The 17,837-nt window shown below is 42.2% G+C and overlaps 1 protein-coding gene across 2 annotated transcripts; it reads left to right on the top strand.

Moving 5' to 3' along the window:
* The first annotated feature begins 10,483 nt into the window (after positions 1–10,483).
* Positions 10,484–17,341, top strand: LOC120064626 (twinfilin-2-like). Of its 2 annotated transcripts, none has more exons than XM_039015247.1 (9): positions 10,484–10,508; positions 11,785–11,862; positions 12,051–12,229; positions 12,741–12,836; positions 13,672–13,776; positions 16,331–16,456; positions 16,612–16,762; positions 16,842–16,963; positions 17,142–17,341. In XM_039015247.1, exons 1-9 carry the CDS (start codon positions 10,484–10,486, stop codon positions 17,307–17,309), a joined length of 1,050 nt encoding a protein of 349 aa, XP_038871175.1. In that variant the 3' UTR covers positions 17,310–17,341. The 2 variants fall into 2 exon arrangements, with proteins under 2 accessions (XP_038871175.1, XP_038871173.1); XM_039015245.1 differs by having other exon boundaries at positions 13,672–13,797.
* The last annotated feature ends 496 nt before the right edge of the window (positions 17,342–17,837 follow it).

Here is a 17,837-nt window from a genome sequence, read left to right as displayed (position 1 = left end):
TAACGATGTACAAATGGTTAAAGTACAAAAGGGAAAATAAATAAGCACAAATATGGGTTATATTTACAATGGTGTTTGTTCTTCACTGGTTGACCTTTTCTTGTGGCAACAGGTCACAAATCTTGCTGCTGTGATGGCACACTGTGTTATTTCACTCAGTAGATATGTGATATATCTAAATTGGGTTTGTTTTCGAATTCTTTGTGGATCTGTGTAATCTGAGGGAAATATGTGTCTCTAATATGGTCATACATTGGGCAGGAGGTTAGGAAGTGCAGCTCAGTCTCCACCTAATTGTGTGGGCAGTGTGCACATAGCCTGTCTTCTCTTGAGAGCCTGGTCTGCCTACGGCGGCCTTTCTCAATAGTAAGGCTATGCTCACTGAGTCTGTACATAGTCAAAGCTTTCCTTAAGTTTGGGTTAGTCACAGTGGTCAGGTATTCTGCCACTGTGTACTCTCTGTTTAGGGCCAAATAGCATTCTAGTTTGCTCTGTTTTTTGGTTAATTCTTTCCAATGTGTCAAGTATCTTTTTGTTTTCTCATGATTTGGTTGGGTCTAGTTGTGTTGCTGTCCTGGGGCTCTGTGGGGTGTGTTTGTGAACAGAGCCCCAGGACCAGCTTGCTTAGGGGACACTTCTCCAGGTTCATCTCTCTGTAGGTGATGGCTTTGTTATGTAAGGTTTGGGAATTGCTTCCTTTTAGGTGGTTGTAGAATTTAACGGCTCTTTTCTGGATTTGATAATTAGCAGGTATCGGCCTAATTCTGCTCTGCATGCATTATTTGGTGTTTTACGTTGTACATGGAGGATATTTTTGCAGAATTCTGCATGCAGAGTGTTTGTCCCATTTTGTGAATTCATGGTTGGTGAGTGGACCCCAGACCTCACAACCATAAAGGGCAATGGGTTCTATAACTATTTAAGTATTTTAGCCAGATCCTAATTGGTATGTTGAATTTTATGTTCCTTTTGATGGCATAGAATGCCCTTCTTGCCTTGTCTCTCAGATCGTTCACAGCTTTGTGGAAGTTACCTGTGGCGCTGATGTTTAGGCCAAGGTATGTATCGTTTTTTGTGTGCTCTAGGGCAACGGTGTCTAGATGGAATATATTTATATTAATTAAAGGTGCATAGTTTATATTTATATTAATTAAATCTCAACCATAAATGTTATAATTTACAGTTTTTCACGTGCAAGCCGATATTCCGATGTAGACCACATTGAGCTATAGTGTGTAGCCTATGGCTTGTGTATTTCCTGTTATCACAGTCTGGAAAAGATAATATCCAATAGGTAATGTGGTTTCACTCGATGCTTCATTTTCTTCTTCTTCTTCTTCGGTGGGTTTTATGGCAGACTACACCCAAAAATATGTATTACTGTTACCAACTGGATGGGGTTGGAAAAAAACAAGGTAAAAGTAAAACCCATACGTGATAGGGGAAACTAACTTAATCCACCCAAAATAAAACAATAAAAAAACACATTGACAAAACCCCAAAACTCCCACTTCTTCCTTCAAATCTCCCTATCTCCCTTCTCAGGTTCTATGACCTGAGAAGATGGTACAGCTTGTGACAATACTCCATGCAACTTCTCCGCTGAGAAGTCTTTCAGTCCCAGGAACCATTCCGCCGCATCCACAATGATATCTATTTTCCTGGACTTCCTCTCCACCTTGGCAGTGCCATTAATCACCATAGCTATAAAGGCTACCTTCTTAACCTTTATTTAACTAGGCAAGTCAGTTAAGAACAAATTCTTATTTTCAATGACAGCGGTTAACTGCCTAGGAACAGTGGGTTAACAGCCTTGTTCAGGGGCAGAACGACAGATTTTCACCTTGTCAGCTCGGGGATTCAATCTTGTAACCTTACGGTTACTAGTCCAATGCTCTAACCACTAGGCGACCTGCCGCCCCCACGTATCTGGGTCCTGCTGTTGAATGGCAACCCCTGCAGCCTTCAGTGAAGGCCTATCCACCACCATGGACTCTTCAGAAGCACCATTCGAACCCTCAACCCTGTTAACAGTCGCTGCATATGAAATTCTCTGGACAGCTCTGACTTTGGCCACCTCATTCTCAAACACCCTTGTTGGGCATTCCCACCACAATTGCAACATGTCACATTTGTATCACTTTTAAAACCCATCCTCAACACCTCATGAGATGGTATGTTATCTTGGCTAAACGTTAGCCAATCACAGACTGTGTTGTTTCCAGTTCCCAGTTCACCAGACAATCAATACGAGTTTTGTCCGTGACTTTCAGTCGTATAGACGAGTTCATAAGATTTCCCAGAGGGTGCGTGCTATTCGGAATTCTTGGGATGAAATATTTAGGCCTAGTATGTTAAGGAACATGTGGATTATTTGAAAACATTAACTTTTTGCTGAGTTGATAACGTATTGTCGAAGGCAAGTAGGCAATATTATGTACTGTGTTGATAGTGTAGTAGGCTAGTGTACAATATTAACTACTATTCCCTGAGGGAGGGAAACAAGGTACAACATACAACTTTGATTGAAGACCTAAAATAATGCCTGACAACCAATTAAATCATAAAGGTATCCTATTATAGTGTGGCTACAGGGGTAGCCTATTATACAATAATGTAACTATGTGCTAGTATTATTTATTTAATTGATCAATTAAATTGTAAATGTGAATGGGTATGCTACTTCATTCAATGATTATGGTATTGTACAAGGTAGATACAGGAGTAGCCAATAGTCAACAATAATAACATAATTGAATGTGCTATAGTTAAACAACAAGGCACGAGGGGGTGTGGTATATGGCCAATATACCACGGCTAAGGGCTGATCTTATGTACGACGCATCGCAGAGTGCCTTGACACAGCCCTTAGCCGTGGTATATTGGCCATATATCACAAACCCCCGAGGTGCCTTATTGCTATTATAAACTGGTTACCAACATCATTAGGGCATTAAAAATACATGTTTTTTTATGCCTGTGGTATACGGTCTGATATACCACGGCTGTCAGCCAGTCAGCATTCAGGGCTCGAACCACCCAGTTTATAATATAATTTATTTCATTGATGAATGAAATTGTAAGTGGAGATGGGTTGGCTACTTCATTCAGTGAATACTGAATGTCTTGCTATCTCTGGGAGTATGTTAATGACAGCTTTTCAGCTGTTGAACTATGGCAATGTCGAACTCATTTCTAAATCTCTTTCTTTTAATCGAGAAGATGTGATGAGCCCGATCAACCAATCAGCTTCAATGCAGCTGTTCAACCCACCACCCTCACTGCTCTCCCTCCACAAGTAACCACATCCTCTTCTCCTGTTCAACTAATTTGCCACCACACTGAAAAGGACTGTATTTACATACCCTTGTGCCCATCTCAGTGCAGCATCCATCCAAGGCCCCAGCTGGATGCCTAAAATGTGAAAAATGTAATCAAGATGCTACAGTACTGTGTGTGTGTGTGTGTGTGTGTGTCACATTCTGACCTTAGTTCCTTTTTTATGTCTTTATTTTAGTTTGGTCAGGGCGTGAGTTGGGGTGGGCATTCTATGTTGTTTTTTCTATGTTTTGTTCTGTTGTTCTATTTCTATGTGTTTGGCCTAGTATGGTTCTCAATCAGAGGCAGGTGTTAGTCGTTGTCTCTGATTGGGAGCCATATTTAGGTAGCCTGTTGTCTATTGTGTTTTGTGGGTGGTTGTTTCCTGTGTCTGTACCATACGGGACTGTTTCGATTTTTGTTTGTTCTTTCACTTTGTTATTTTGTATTTTTTTTAGTGTTCAGTTTTACATATTAAAATGGACACTTACCACGCTGCAAATTGGTCCGATATCTCTTACTCCTCGTCAGAAGAAGAGGAAAGTTGTTACAGTGTGTGTGAGCAAAGGTTTGCGAAAACCTTCAAAGGTGGTGGTGCTATGTTGTGGGTTATCTTGAATACCAGGCAGAAGTTTGAGTACAGAATTAAATGGTGTAAACTGAACAGGTTGAACTTGTTGAGTACACTCTTCGAATAAGGGGTACCAACAGGGGTCTTTGGCTGTCACCAAAGGAGAGCCCTTTTTGGTTCCAGGTAGAAGTCTTTGGTTCCATGTAGAACCCTCTGTGGAATGGAACCCAAAAGGGTTCTACCTGGAACCAAAAAAAGTGTTCTTCAAAGGGTTATCATATGGGGATAGCGGAATAATCCTTTTAGGTTCTAGATAGCACCTTTTTTTGTAAGAGTGTAGGCATATATTGAAGTGGTGGTTCCATGGTTTTCTGTAAAAAAAAATATGTAATGGTTAATTGGTGGTGGTAAGTTAATTAACCTGTTAAGGAGCCCTTTGGACCTAGACTTGGCGCTCTGGTACCGCTTGCCGTGTGGTACCAGAGAGAACCGTCTATGACTTCGGTGACTGGAGTCTTTGACAATTTTTGGGTCTTCCTCTGACACCGCCTAGTATATAGGTCCTGGATGACAGGAAGCTTGGCCCCAGTGATGTACTGGGCCGTACGCACTACCCTCTGTAGCGCCTTACGGTCAAATGCCGAGCAGATGCCATACCAGGTGGTGATGCAACCGGTCAGGATGTTCTCGATGGTGCAGCTGTATAACTTTTTGAGGATCTGGGAAACATGTTGTCGTGCCCTCTTCACGACTGTCTTAGTGTGTTTGGACCATGATAGTTTGTTGGTGATGTGGACACCAAGTAACTTGAAACTCTCCACCCGCTCCACTACTGCCCCGTCAATGTGAATGGGGGGCCTGTTCGACCCTCCTTTTCCTGTAGTCCATGGTTAGCTCCTTTGTCTTGCTCACGTTGAGGGAGAGGTGTTTGTCCTGGCACCACACTGCCAGGTCTCTGACCTCCTCCCTATAAGCTGTCTCAATGTTGTCAGTGAACAGGCCTACCACTGTTGTGTCATCAACAAACATAATAATGGTGATGGAGTCGTGCCTGGCCGTGCTGTCATGAGTGAACAGGGAGTACAGGAGGGGACTGAGCACGCACCACTGAGTTGAGGATCAGTGTGGCAGATGTGTTGTTGCCTACCCTTACCACCTGGGGGCGCATCAGGAAGTCCAGGATCCAGTTGCAGAGGGAGGTGTTTAGTACCAGGGTCCTTAGCTTAGTGATGAGCTTTGAGGGCACTATGGTGTTGATGCGCTGAGCTGTAGTCAATGAACAGCATTCTCACATAGGTGTTCCTTTTGTCCAGGTGGGAAAGGGCAGTGTGGAGTGCGATTGATATTGCGTCATCTGTGGATCTGTTGGGGCGGTATGCAAATTGGATTGGGTCTAGGGTTTTCGGGATGATGGTGTTGATGTGAGCCATGACCAGCCTTTCAAAGCACTTCATGGCTACCAACGGTAGTCATTTAGGCAGGATACCTTTGCTTTCTTGGGCACAGGGACTATGGTGGTATGCTCTACCAATGGGGGCGCTATTCACATCCAAGATGCATTCAATGGAGCTGTGCTGCATACTTTCTCAGTGAGAGAACTGTTATCACACTTCACTGATGGACCTAATGTACATATTCACACACAGATCTACTAGTATGCAAATAGCTCACATCATGTATTATCTCTAGTAAATACATAGTTATTTTCTGACTGGCTGCATCTTGACATGTGTCTCTCCTGTGTGTTATGTAGGGCTACAACAACATTTCACTCGAGGCCTGCTGCTTCACCCCAGACTCAAAGTTTGTCATGATTGGTGAGCCCAGCACCTCCAAGTCCCAACATTAGAACTTGGCAAACTAGGCTGTCTTACCAAGCCCTCCCTGATCCACGGAAATCTAATATCAGAACAACTCAACACAATTACACAATTTCAATTTCAAGACAATTCTAGGGTCACCCAAATCAATTTGCCATTCGACCCAATTAGCTGATATTATTACTATCTGAACTTCTCAATGCCTTTGGATGAATCTCGGAACATAATCCAATCTGTGCTAGCAAAACAGTCCTGTAGTATAGCATCCGCATCATCTGACCACTTCTGTATTGAGCGAGTCACTGGTACTTCCTGCTTTAGTTTTTGCTTGTAAGCAGGGACCAGGAGGATAGAATTATGGTCAGATTTGCCAAATGGAGGGCGCATTTTATGCGTCTCTGTGTGTGGGGTAAAAGTGGTCTAGAGTTTTTTTCCTCTGGTTGCACATGTGACATGCTGGTAAAAATTTGTTAAAACTGATTTAAGTTTGCCTGCATTAAAGTGCCCGGCCACTAGGAGCACCACTACTGAATGAGCATTTTCTTGTTTGCTTATGACCTTATACAGCTCATTGAGTGCACTCTTAGTGCCAACATCAGTTTGTGGTGGTAAATAGACTGCTATGAAAAATATAGATGAAAGCTCTCTTGGTGGATAGTGTGGTCTACAGCTTATCATGAGGTACTCTACATCAGGCGAGCAATACCTCGAGACTTCCTTAATATTTGATATTGTGCACCAGCTGTTATTGACAAATAGACACACATCCCCACCCCTCGTCTTACCAGACGTAGCTGTTCTGTCCTGCCGATGCACAGAAAACCCAGCCAACTGTATATTATCCATGTCGTCATTCAGCCACGACTCTGTGAAACATAAGATATTACAGTTTTTAATGTCCTATTGGTAGGATAGTCTCGAACGGAGATCATCCAGTTTATTCTCCAGTGATTGCATATTGGCCAATAGAACGGATGGTTGTCACGCCCTGACCTTAGAGATCCTTTTTATGTCTCTATTTTGGTTTGGTCAGGGCGTGAGTTGGGGTGGGCATTCTATGTTCTGTGTTCTATGTTTTGTATTTCTTTGTTGGTTGGCCGGTGTGGTTCTCAATCAGAGGCAGCTGTCTATCTTTGTTTCTGATTGAGAACCATACTTAGGTAGCTCTTGCCCACATGGGTTTTGTGGGTAGTTGTTTTTTGTCTTTGTGTCTGCACCAGACAGAACTGTTTCGTGTTGGTCTATTTTTGTTATTTTGTCTTAGTGTTCTGAGTTAAAATAAATATTATGAACACGTACGGCGCTGCACCTTGGTCCGATCCTTCTCATTCCGACAACAACCGTTACAATGGTAGAGGCGGGTTACCCACTCGCCGATGAATTCTCACAAGGCACCCGATCACCACCCCCTGTATTTCCGTCTTTTCTTCACGTGAATGACAGGGATTTAGGCCTGGTCTATGAGAAGCAGTATATCCTTTGCGTCGGACTCATTAAAGAAGTTTGAGGTTGGTAATCGCTGTTCTGATATCCAGAAGCTCTTTTCGGTCATAAGAGACAGTAGCAGCAAAATTATGTACAAAATAAGTTACAAAAATGTGAAAAAACACACAAAATAGCACAGTTGGTTAGGAGCCTGTAAAACGGCAGCCATCTCCTCCAGCACCATTATAATATATATACAGTATATATTACAGAGAGATAAGTTATATATTGTAACAGGTTTTGAAATATGTGTTTGTTTGTCTCAGGGTCTAACTAATCCTTCGGGGAAGCCTGTCTGCTCCTTTGATCCTGAGGGCCTGATATTTGCTGCTGGGGTCAACTCTGAGGCCATTAAACTGTGTTTTCTATGTTCCTTTGACAAGGTAACACTGTGAAAATGTCTGTAAAATGTGTTTTTGTTATCTGTTTTTAATATAAGGTGAGGTCATTAAGACAGTTTGCGTTGATATCTTGTGTTCATGGCACCTTCGCCTCCTTGTCAAACTCAGTTCAGCTGTGTGTGTGAGTGAAATGAAGAGACGGGAAGCAGATTCTCATCTCTATCAATGGGGGCGCTATTCACATCCTAGATGCATTCAATGGAGCTGTGCTGCACATTTTCTCAGTGAGAGAACTGTTATCACACTGCACTGATGGACCTAATGTACATATTCACACACATATCTACTAATATGCAAATAGCTCACACCATGTATTATCTCGAGTAAATACATAGTTATTTTCTGACTGGCTGCATCTTGACATGTGTCTCTCCTGTGTGTTATGTAGGGCTACAACAACATTTCACTCGAGGCCTGCTGCTTCACCCCAGACTCAAAGTTTGTCATGATTGGTGAGCCCAGCACTTCCAAGTCCCAACATTAGAACTTGGCAAACTAGGCTGTCTTACCAAGCCCTCCCTGATCCACGGAAATCTAATATCAGAACAACTCAACACAATTTCAAGTCTGACGCACTCAAGATAATTCTAGGATCACCCAAATAAATTTGCCATTTGACCCAATTAGCTGATATTATTACTATCTGAACTCCAATAAGTCCAGAGGATTGTATAACTATTTTCCCCCAATCCATCATCAATAACCACCTAACTAACCCTCAGAGAGTGCGATGAAAATAGCTGTTCTGGATGGGAAGCATTCTTTACCAATCAACACACTGCAGTTTAACTTAAATACATGATGTTTGCCAGCGCCTGCTCCAATATGGTGAGACACACACACAAACACTTTCATCAGCCAAAAACTCACTCACTCAGACACGCTCAGACATTGTCTTTCACTGGCCCCTGCCAACCTCTACCCCCACGCTCTCTGTTTCTCTTTTTGCAGGTGTTTTGGCTTCCCAGTGTAGGAGACTGATAAAGGAGTTGGGCCACAGAGAAACTCCTTGTCTCAGTATGTAAAAATGTTATAAAATGTATGCACTCTACTGTAAGTCGCTCTGGATAAGAGCGTCTGCTAAATGACTAAAATGTAAAATGTAAATGGAAATGTAAACTGTCATCATCATTACCCAGCATGCCTTTCTCCTTTCATGTTGCTCTGAGTATGCAAATGCATAACACTGTGGACTCTTAATGGCTCCAGATAAAGTTGTATGCACACTAAGGCATTGGTGAAAGGGATTCCAATGTCGATTATCCCTGAGGAGAGCTGTCACTCTATACACTGATTGATTTGTCAAATAGGGAAGGTTACATAAGGGGAGCACTAGAGCTGTGGTTAGTTATTACAGTAGTTATTGTCCACTGTGACAGGTGCTTGTGGCCTGCAGATAAGTTGAGATACATTTTTATAAGAGTAGAGAAGACTTGAGGTGTACTACTGCCAAAAACTTGTTTAGATATCTTGTTTTTTTTACTGTGATTCTGAGCAAACTTCCACATAATGTTAATAAGTAGAGAGTTATGTATGAACTTGTAACTTTTTGATACAATGACAAACTTCAATCAAGTGTTAATTTGAACTGCTGGTACATGTTTTATTGGGAATTCAATGTTAGTGTTTTTTGTACTGTTTATTCTGAAAGTATTCAAATGTTTTAACGTCTACTTTTTATGTCCTTAAGCTATGTCCTTAAGCTCTGGTGTTTTTCATTGGTGTGTGCACATAAAGTGTATCTGTGTGTATAGTAGAGAGGGGGCCTCTGTTGAATAATGTATAGAACCTTGGAGCTTACTGAATTATGGATGATCCCATCACAGGTAACCTCACAGGTACACACTCATCTTTCTCTCACCACCTACATGTGTGTGTGTGTGTGTGTGTGTGTGTCTCTCTTTCTGTCTCTATCTTTCTCTCATACACACACTCACAATCAGACGTATTGCTTATGAAAGAGCTTTGTTCGTAGTTTTTGTACCTGGCCATTGTTTCGGTCCTTAAGTACTGACCATTGAAAAACCCACCATTCCTGCCCCTATGACATAATGCTTTGTAGACCTAAGCCTATGTGTAATATCATAAGCCTATAGTCTACCTATAGCCTACTTTACCATTTAATGTTTATTTAACAATTAGGCTGGGATATGGAAATAGATAGCTTTTACATCAAAAGGTATCTGAGATTTATCAGTCAAGGGGAACAGTGCTTATCTCTCACATATTAAACGGGGTCTAATTACATTACAGTCTGTAGCCTACCAAAGGTGCAGTGTCGAAACTTTTGGATTAGCTTCATGCGGGGTGTCCCATTTCTGTGACCAGGTGGCTGGAATTTGAGATCTCTGCTGCGTCCGTGTGTGTTGAACCGATCCGGTTCACGATGTGCATGAGTGATAGATAATATGTCGTTGCTGATGACACAGGGACAGACATCCAACAAAAGGTAGAGACCCAAGGACAGTATATTTCAGCTGCGGAGTTCTGAAAGATAACGTGTCTACTGCGCCTGCGTTGCCACTTGTCGCGGTGTATAGAAGCGCGTCGTTGGAGAGGTCCCACTCCCGTCAGGCGCTGTAAAGTGGTTGTCATTGATACACGAATCATTTTAGAGCAGTGGTTAAGGTGGCATATCCATTTACAGCCGCGTTATTACTCACCTGCCACAGTTCCACAGGTCAAGTTTCACGCGTTAGGAATCCCCCAAGTCAGCCTTGGGGCTTTTATGTCACTTACGCTGAAGTTGGTTTAGGCCGAACTGTCTGCTGCCAGTACGGAGGATCCAACTGAGCAGCAACAGAGAGAGATAGAGGACACGTAGAGACTCACTCTAGAAGGCTACCTTGGAGGAGAGGATTTTGAAGCAGAAATCTTACTGCCAAAGGATGTCGCACCAGACTGGAATCCATGGTAAATGTCCTCTTGGGTAGGCCTAGACGCGCATGATATCATTGGAACGAATGATAGCTAGTGTTGTATTGTATAGAGGGGGAAAGTGATTATTATCAATTGCCAGTGCTCTCTCTTTGCGCTGTGCCATTGTGCGTTAAATCTCTCCAATCGTGTAGGCCTACCGATCCGTTCTGAGTTATAAGAATTTGGTGTTGCAACAGAACTCGGGACATTCTGCGACACAACACTGTAATCTGATGTGATGTAATGTGATGGTAATTCATTCTTACTTTAACGGGAATGTTATGCCAGCTCGTGGTATTCAGATGGTGAGTGACACCTCGGGGCGCAGTCTGTGTGAATACGCTTATGGAGCCTCTAACCTTACTCACATAATCATCTTCATTGGAGTCTACATAATACCACACTTATAAACATTTAGTCCCATATAGAACCATTCATTTTTCTCCCATATGAGGGATATAATGTGAAACATTATTTGTCACTTTCCTAAAAGTATTGAACAGTTGGGATATTTCGAACCCTATACTTTTATGAGATGTACTGTATCTATGGGAATGTGTGTTTAGTTTATGGCTATGTGCGTATGTTTCAGCATGTGAGTAACTGGAGCTTGGGGCGGAAGCATACATCTCCGCTCTCTCACTTATCTCACCTGATCCTACATCATTTATGAGACTTCTGCTGTGTTTGGTAACCATGGTGAGAGAGAGGAGGCGTACAGTAAATCTTCTTAAAGAGAGGGAAACTCACTTTGTGTAATAACCAAAATTATGGGTTCAGTCCATTCGAAAGAGAACAACTTTCCCCAACCGGTATTAATTGTTCTGGGATCAGCTTGTTGTGTATAGACTCTATTCACTCCGTATCAGCTGTACAGTATCTCTGTGACCCCTGTCTATGTCACTTAAGGCGATACCGTGAGTGCCTGTCAGGGGATCAGATTTTCTCCCCGGTGTCTCAAGTTCTTACTGCCCCATCTCTCTCTCTCGCTCTCTTTCTTTCTCTCGCCATCTTTCTCTCCTCTCTCTCCCCGTCTCCCTCTCTCTCTCGCTTCCTTTCTCCCTTTCTCTTGATCTCTCTCTATCTCTGTTTCTACACCTCCCTTTCTCTGTCTCCCTCTCCACCCCCCACCCCGCTCTCTCTTTCTCCCTTTCTCTATATCTCTCTCCACCTCCCTATCTCTTTCTCTCTGTCTCCCTATACATCTCTCTGTCTCCCTCTCTCTCTGCCCCCCCTCCTTGTCTCTCTCTTGTCTACCATACCATTGTAGCATCGGATGAACTGAAGGACTTCCTGTCCAGGGTGAGGGGAGGGACCATCAGAATAGCAAAGATTGTCATCAGAGATGGTAAGTATGGGTGTTGTATGTACACAGTATGTGAAGTCTAGAACCAAGACTGAGTAAAGAGTACCTGTTTATCTACCAATTGGCTGATGTTCTAAACCTGATCCACTGGGGACTGGCAACTATTTAAATGTGAGGACTGTGCTCAAAGAGGAGAGTTTGATATGAGTATTTCTCTGTCCGTCTTCCAGAGGAACTGGTGCTAGGCTCATACAGAGAACCTGCAAAGAGCTGGGACAAGGACTATGATCACTTCCTCCTTCCTCTGCTGGTGGCTCAGGAGCCCTGCTACATCCTGTACCGCCTTGACTCCCAGAATGCACAGGGCTATGAATGGATCTTCATCGCTTGGTCACCTGATCAATCACCAGTACGTAAATACTAAGACCACACATCTCTATTTGCAGTCAACATTGAATAACATTATGCCAGCTTGCAATACTATACAAATCACCAGAACAAAATGACGGTTGTGTTTTATTGTCACATACACCGGAGAGGTGCAATGAAATGTGTTGTTTTACAAGGTCAGCCATCGTGTTACAGCTCCCCTAGAGCAAATTACTGTTAAGTCCCTTGCTCAAAATCTACAGATTTTTCACCTCGTATGCTCAAGTATTCGACTGCAAGCCTTTCGTTTACTGGCACAACGCTCTAACCGCTAAACTACCTGCAATGCTCTAACCGCTAGGCTATCTGCAACGCTCTAACCGCTAGGCTACCTGCAACGCTCTAACCGCTAGGCTACCTGCCATGATCTAACCGCTAGGCTACCTGCCTCGATCATGCATACAGTTTATACACATTTTCTGTAAAACATGCACATGCAGTGTACTACCCAGTGTTCAGTGTTCTTTCCTCATCCGCTATGCCCCCTGTAGGTGAGGGAGAAGATGGTCTACGCTGCCACCCGTGCCACATTAAAGAAGGAGTTTGGCGGAGGCCACATCAAGGATGAGATGTTTGGCACAGTTGAGGTCTGTGGTCTGGAATCATCAAATCCAAAACACTTTTATTTGACTTTGGTTTAACTGACTTGTGGGTTAACCCTATCAATCCCCGGCCTTTGAAATAACCTCCCTTCTCCCCCCTTTATTTTCTGCATATTGGAACATTTGACTCACTCCACAGCATACAAATGTTCCTACTCTGTTCAGGAGGTCCAGGGCCAGGGGTTAAGATGCTTACTAGACAACAACCACTGCAGAGTCCACAAAGTAGAGCAAAGTTCCACATTCCATTTGGGTAGACTAGACACAAGAGAGCAGTTGATGAAGGAGGGGTTAAATGAGGTCTTGACCTCATGAGGTCAGAAGATTATCATGTGAAGACACTACAGTCAGTGACTGATGTCACCCAGTTGCCTTTTCTGTCTATATATCAGCCTCCAATCAGTCGAATCACTGTGTGATTGACAGCTCATGGTAACAGCTGATCACAACCCTTCCTCAGTGGCCTCATCTACCTCCTTACATATGTAGGATCTTAATCTGTTGCAGGACAACGTTCCGGCAATGCAGGAAATGTAAAACTTATTGTGTATTTGCATTTTAAAAGGCTTCTGAAGTTTGTCATTTCCACTTTGAAATTTCCCCTACGAAACATGTATCAACCCCTACAAAAATGTCCATTATTATAATCCACATAATAATTCACATTTTCTGTTGCTGTAAGATTATTTTCATGCTGTAGGAAACTGACTCAAATTAAGAGTTAAGATGATGTATAATAAATTGGATAGGAGCCCTCTTTTTGTGAATAAAGTATGTTGGGCTTGTTCAGCGAATCACTTCCTGGTTCCTGTGTCCACAGGAAGACCTGTGTTTCCAGGGGTACCTGCGTCACATGTCCTCCTGCTCCTCCCCTGCACCTCTCACAGTAGCGGAGCAGGAGCTGCAGCGAATAAAAATCACAGAGGTAAAGCAAAGGGGAGTGACTGTGCTATATATCCACCAATTAGTATATTATTTTCAGTGCATATTACAAACATATACGATGAAGGCTACTACTGTGAGATAATGTATCTTGTTATACCTTTGTATGATGTGTAGTACATATTGTCATCCATATGTGTTTGTGTCTCTGTAATGTGCCATCCAGGACAAGGTTGTATGGGTAAGCTAGGGTTCTTCTCTCAGTATTTTCACGTGTGTATTTTGTATCGGTGTGTGTGTGTCTGAGCATCTGGTTCAGGTGTATGTAGGCAATGAGTGCAAGTATGTGTGCAAACTGTGCGTGCATGTGTGTGAGAGAAAAAACAGAGAAAGAGATTAAACATTGTTTGTCCATTATATGCCCACAGGATGAGCGTAGAAGGTTAAGCAACACTCCTAGAGGACGAGCAAAGGTTTGTCCCGCCCTCTCATCTTCAACTATGTACTAAAACCTTTAAAAGTGGCACTCCAGTCTCCTTTTCAACTCATTTAACAAAAGGCACATCTCAATAGGTGGTCCAGGTAAGTCATGACATTGCACATGTGGGGGGGGTGGGCCTTTCCTTTTTTGTTCTCTATTGCTCCTCTATTGTTCCTGAAGCAAGGGGGAGGCCGATGACATCACGACTTCCCATCAGACCAACTCCTTGAATGCCGTACTCCTTGAACTTTGCAGTTATGTCGAAAAAACACTATTTAGCTCAAAACATATTTTTCTACCCTTTAATGTGCATACTTTATTGTATTTTCAACAGTAAAAGTTCAAAATCCTCTGGAGGATGTCTTTAAAAAGAGGCTTGCTCCTCATCTTTAAGCCACATTTTATAACTATGTTTTCTAGAGGTCTACCGATTATGATTTTTCAATGCCAATACCGATACAGATTATTGGAGGACCAAAAATAGCCGATACCGATTAATCGGCCGATTTTTATATATATATATATATATATATATATATATATATATATATTTGTAATAATGACAATTACAACAATACTGAATGAACAATGAACACTTTTATTTTAACTTAATATAATGCATAAATACAATCAATTTAGTCTCAAATAAATAATGAAACATGTTCAGTTTGGTTTAAATAATGCAAAAACACAGTGTTGGAGAAGAAAGGAAAAGTGCAATATGTGCCATGTAAAAAAGCTACGTTTAAGTTCCTTGCTCAGAACATGAGAACATATGAAAGCTGGTGGTTCCTTTTAACATGAGTCTTCAATATTCCCAGTTAAGAAGTTTTAGGTTGTAGTTATTATAGGAATTATAGGACTATTTCTCTATACCATTTGTATTTCATATACCTTGACTATTGGATGTTCTTATAGGCACTATAGTATTGCCAGCCTAATCTCGGGAGTTGATAGGCTTGAAGTCATAAACAGCGCAGTGCTTCAAGCATTGCGAAGAGCTGCTGGCAAACGCAGGAAAGTGCTGTTTGAATGAATGCTTATGAGCCTGCTGCTACCTACCACCGCTCAGTCAGACTGCTCTATCAAATATCAAATCATAGACTTAATTATAATATAATAAACACACAGAAATACGAGCCTTAGGTCATTAATATGGTCAAATCCGGAAACTATCATTTCGAAAACAAAACGTTTAATCTTTCAGTGAAATACAGAACCGTTCCGTATTTTATCGAACGGGTGGCATGCCTAAGTCTAAATAGTGCTGTTACATTGCACAACCTTCAACGTTGTCATAATTATGTAAAATTCTGGCAAATTAATTACGGTCTTTGTTAGGAAGAAATGGTCTTCACACAGTTCACAATGAGCCAGGTGGCCCAAACTGCTACATATACCCTGACTCTGCTTGCACAGAACGCAAGAGAAGTGTCACAATTTACCTAGTTAATATTGCCTGCTAACATTCACTTATTTTAACTACATATGCAGGTTTAAAAATATATACTTCTGTGTATTGATTTTAAGAAATGCATTGATGTTCATGGTTAGGTACATTTGTGCAACGATTGTGCTTTTTTTGCGAATGTGCTTTTGTTAAATCATCACCAGTTTGGCGAAGTTGAAGTAGGCTGTGATTAGATGGTAAATTAACAGGCACTGCTTTGATTATATGCAACGCAGGACAAGCTAGTTAACTACACATGGTTGATGATATTACTAGGTTAACTAGTGATTATGTTAAGATTGATTGTTTTTTATAAGTTTAATGCTAGCTAGCAACTTACCTTGGCTCCTTGCAGCCACAAGGTCCTTTTGATGCTGCACTCGCGTAACAGGTGGTCAGCCTGCAACGCAGTCTCCTCGTGGATTGCAATGTAATCGGCCAAATTCGGCATCCAAAAATGCAGATTACCGATTGTTATGAAAACTTGAAATCAGCCATAATTGGTCGGCCTCTACTGTTTCCACCTGCATCTCTTTATTGATTTGTGTAGGTGATAACAACTTCTCCTCCTGCAGTACCTTGTTCCTTATAGTTTATGTAGGAATAGATTATTGATTTGTGTTATGCAGAGACTGTGGTTTTATGGCTATATGTCGGCCCCTACAGGTGACAATGGAGTTTGGTTTGGACAAAAGGCACCAGACTCTTACAGGCCTGGTGTTCCCTCTACAGGAGGAGGCCAAACGCGCTCTGCAGCAACTCAAGCAGAAACGTATCAACTACATACAGCTGGTGAGCAGGCCTCACGTAACAAACATACAAAACAAAGTCAAACAAAACATGCAACAAACATTCTCTATCTTTTGCTCACACGCAGGTACGCACAAGCACACACACACACTCAGTATACACACACTCAGTATTGTGATTTTTTGTGTGTGTCTCAGAAGTTGGACACAGAGAAAGAGACAGTCGAGCTGGTCCACACTAACCCCACAGAGACTCGTGAGCTTCCCTACAGAATCCCTACAGACACACCCAGATACCATTTCTTCATCTTCAAACACTCCCACCAAGGACAGCAACAGGAGGCTCTGGGTCAGTATCACACACACACACACATTATACGCAATTAAAGGTTATAGGATCTCTCATAATCCTTCTCTCTCTCTCTCAGTGTTCATCTACTCCATGCCAGGGTATAGCTGTAGCATTAAGGAGCGGATGTTGTACTCTAGCTGTAAGAACCCGCTACTGGATGAGGTGGAGAGAGACTACCAACTAGATATCGCCAAAAAGGTTCAACAATTACACAACCTCCAAGTTACCCATCTTTAATGTACCTTATAATATCAGACTGTCATATCACAGTGTGCATGTATACTGATCTTTTCCAACCATGTTCCTTCTTTCTCCCTCTTCCCTTTTTCTCTCGCATGTGGTGTGTGTGTGTGTGTGTGTGTGTGTGTGTGTACAGATTGAGATTGACGGTGGGGATGGGCTGACGGAGGAGTTTCTTTATGAGGAGGTCCATCCCATTGAACACACTCTGAAGCAGGTGTTCGCCAAGCCACGTGGGCCAGGGGGGAAGAGGGGCAACAAGCGCCTCGTCAAGGGGGCCGGAGAGAACGGGGAAGAGAGCTAGAGAGTGACAGGAACAGACTCACACCCAAACCTCCACGTATAAACTGGCCTCTTTCTCCTCAACTGTCTGTTTCTTACCTTGTGGATCTGATAGTGCTTATTTTAAGATAAAGCAACGTCTCAAGGTCTATTTTTTATGTTATGCAACATTACTTGTATGTTCCCTTTTTCCACTCTGTCCATCGTTTCACCATCAGTGCCCTGGTCCCCATACTAAAAGACACATCACCTTGCCCTTCCCCGAAAGGACTGATCACAGTCAGATGATGGTTGAAGCATGTCAGGATGCTCATTATTTTACATCATCTTCCAATAAATAAAAAATGATGTATATTTAATTTGTCTTCTGTTTTTACTAAATGTTTGGGTAATAGGGGATACAACAAGGGACGATCAAGTGTTAAATAAAAGAATGTGTGTGAATGTGTGTTTGTACATACCACAGTGATAATCTGAATGAGGTCAAATTATGTCTGAGAAAGATTTTTTTGAATGGAAATGAACCTCCTCTACCTGATATGCTTGCATA

The sequence above is a fragment of the Salvelinus namaycush genome, chromosome 20 (assembly GCF_016432855.1).
Source record: "Salvelinus namaycush isolate Seneca chromosome 20, SaNama_1.0, whole genome shotgun sequence".
Taxonomy (NCBI): domain Eukaryota; kingdom Metazoa; phylum Chordata; class Actinopteri; order Salmoniformes; family Salmonidae; genus Salvelinus; species Salvelinus namaycush.
The sequence above is the reverse complement of the archived record's forward strand: the minus strand, read 5'-3'. Positions and strand labels throughout refer to the sequence as shown.

Bases quoted from the DNA above. Each gene is read 5' to 3' on its own strand.
- LOC120064626 (XM_039015245.1), top strand. From the start codon at position 10,484: ATGTCGCACCAGACTGGAATCCATG. The intron at 10,509-11,784 runs GTAAATGTCCTC...ATACCATTGTAG, and splicing joins GCACCAGACTGGAATCCATG to CATCGGATGAACTGAAGGAC. The intron at 11,863-12,050 runs GTAAGTATGGGT...TCCGTCTTCCAG, and splicing joins AAAGATTGTCATCAGAGATG to AGGAACTGGTGCTAGGCTCA.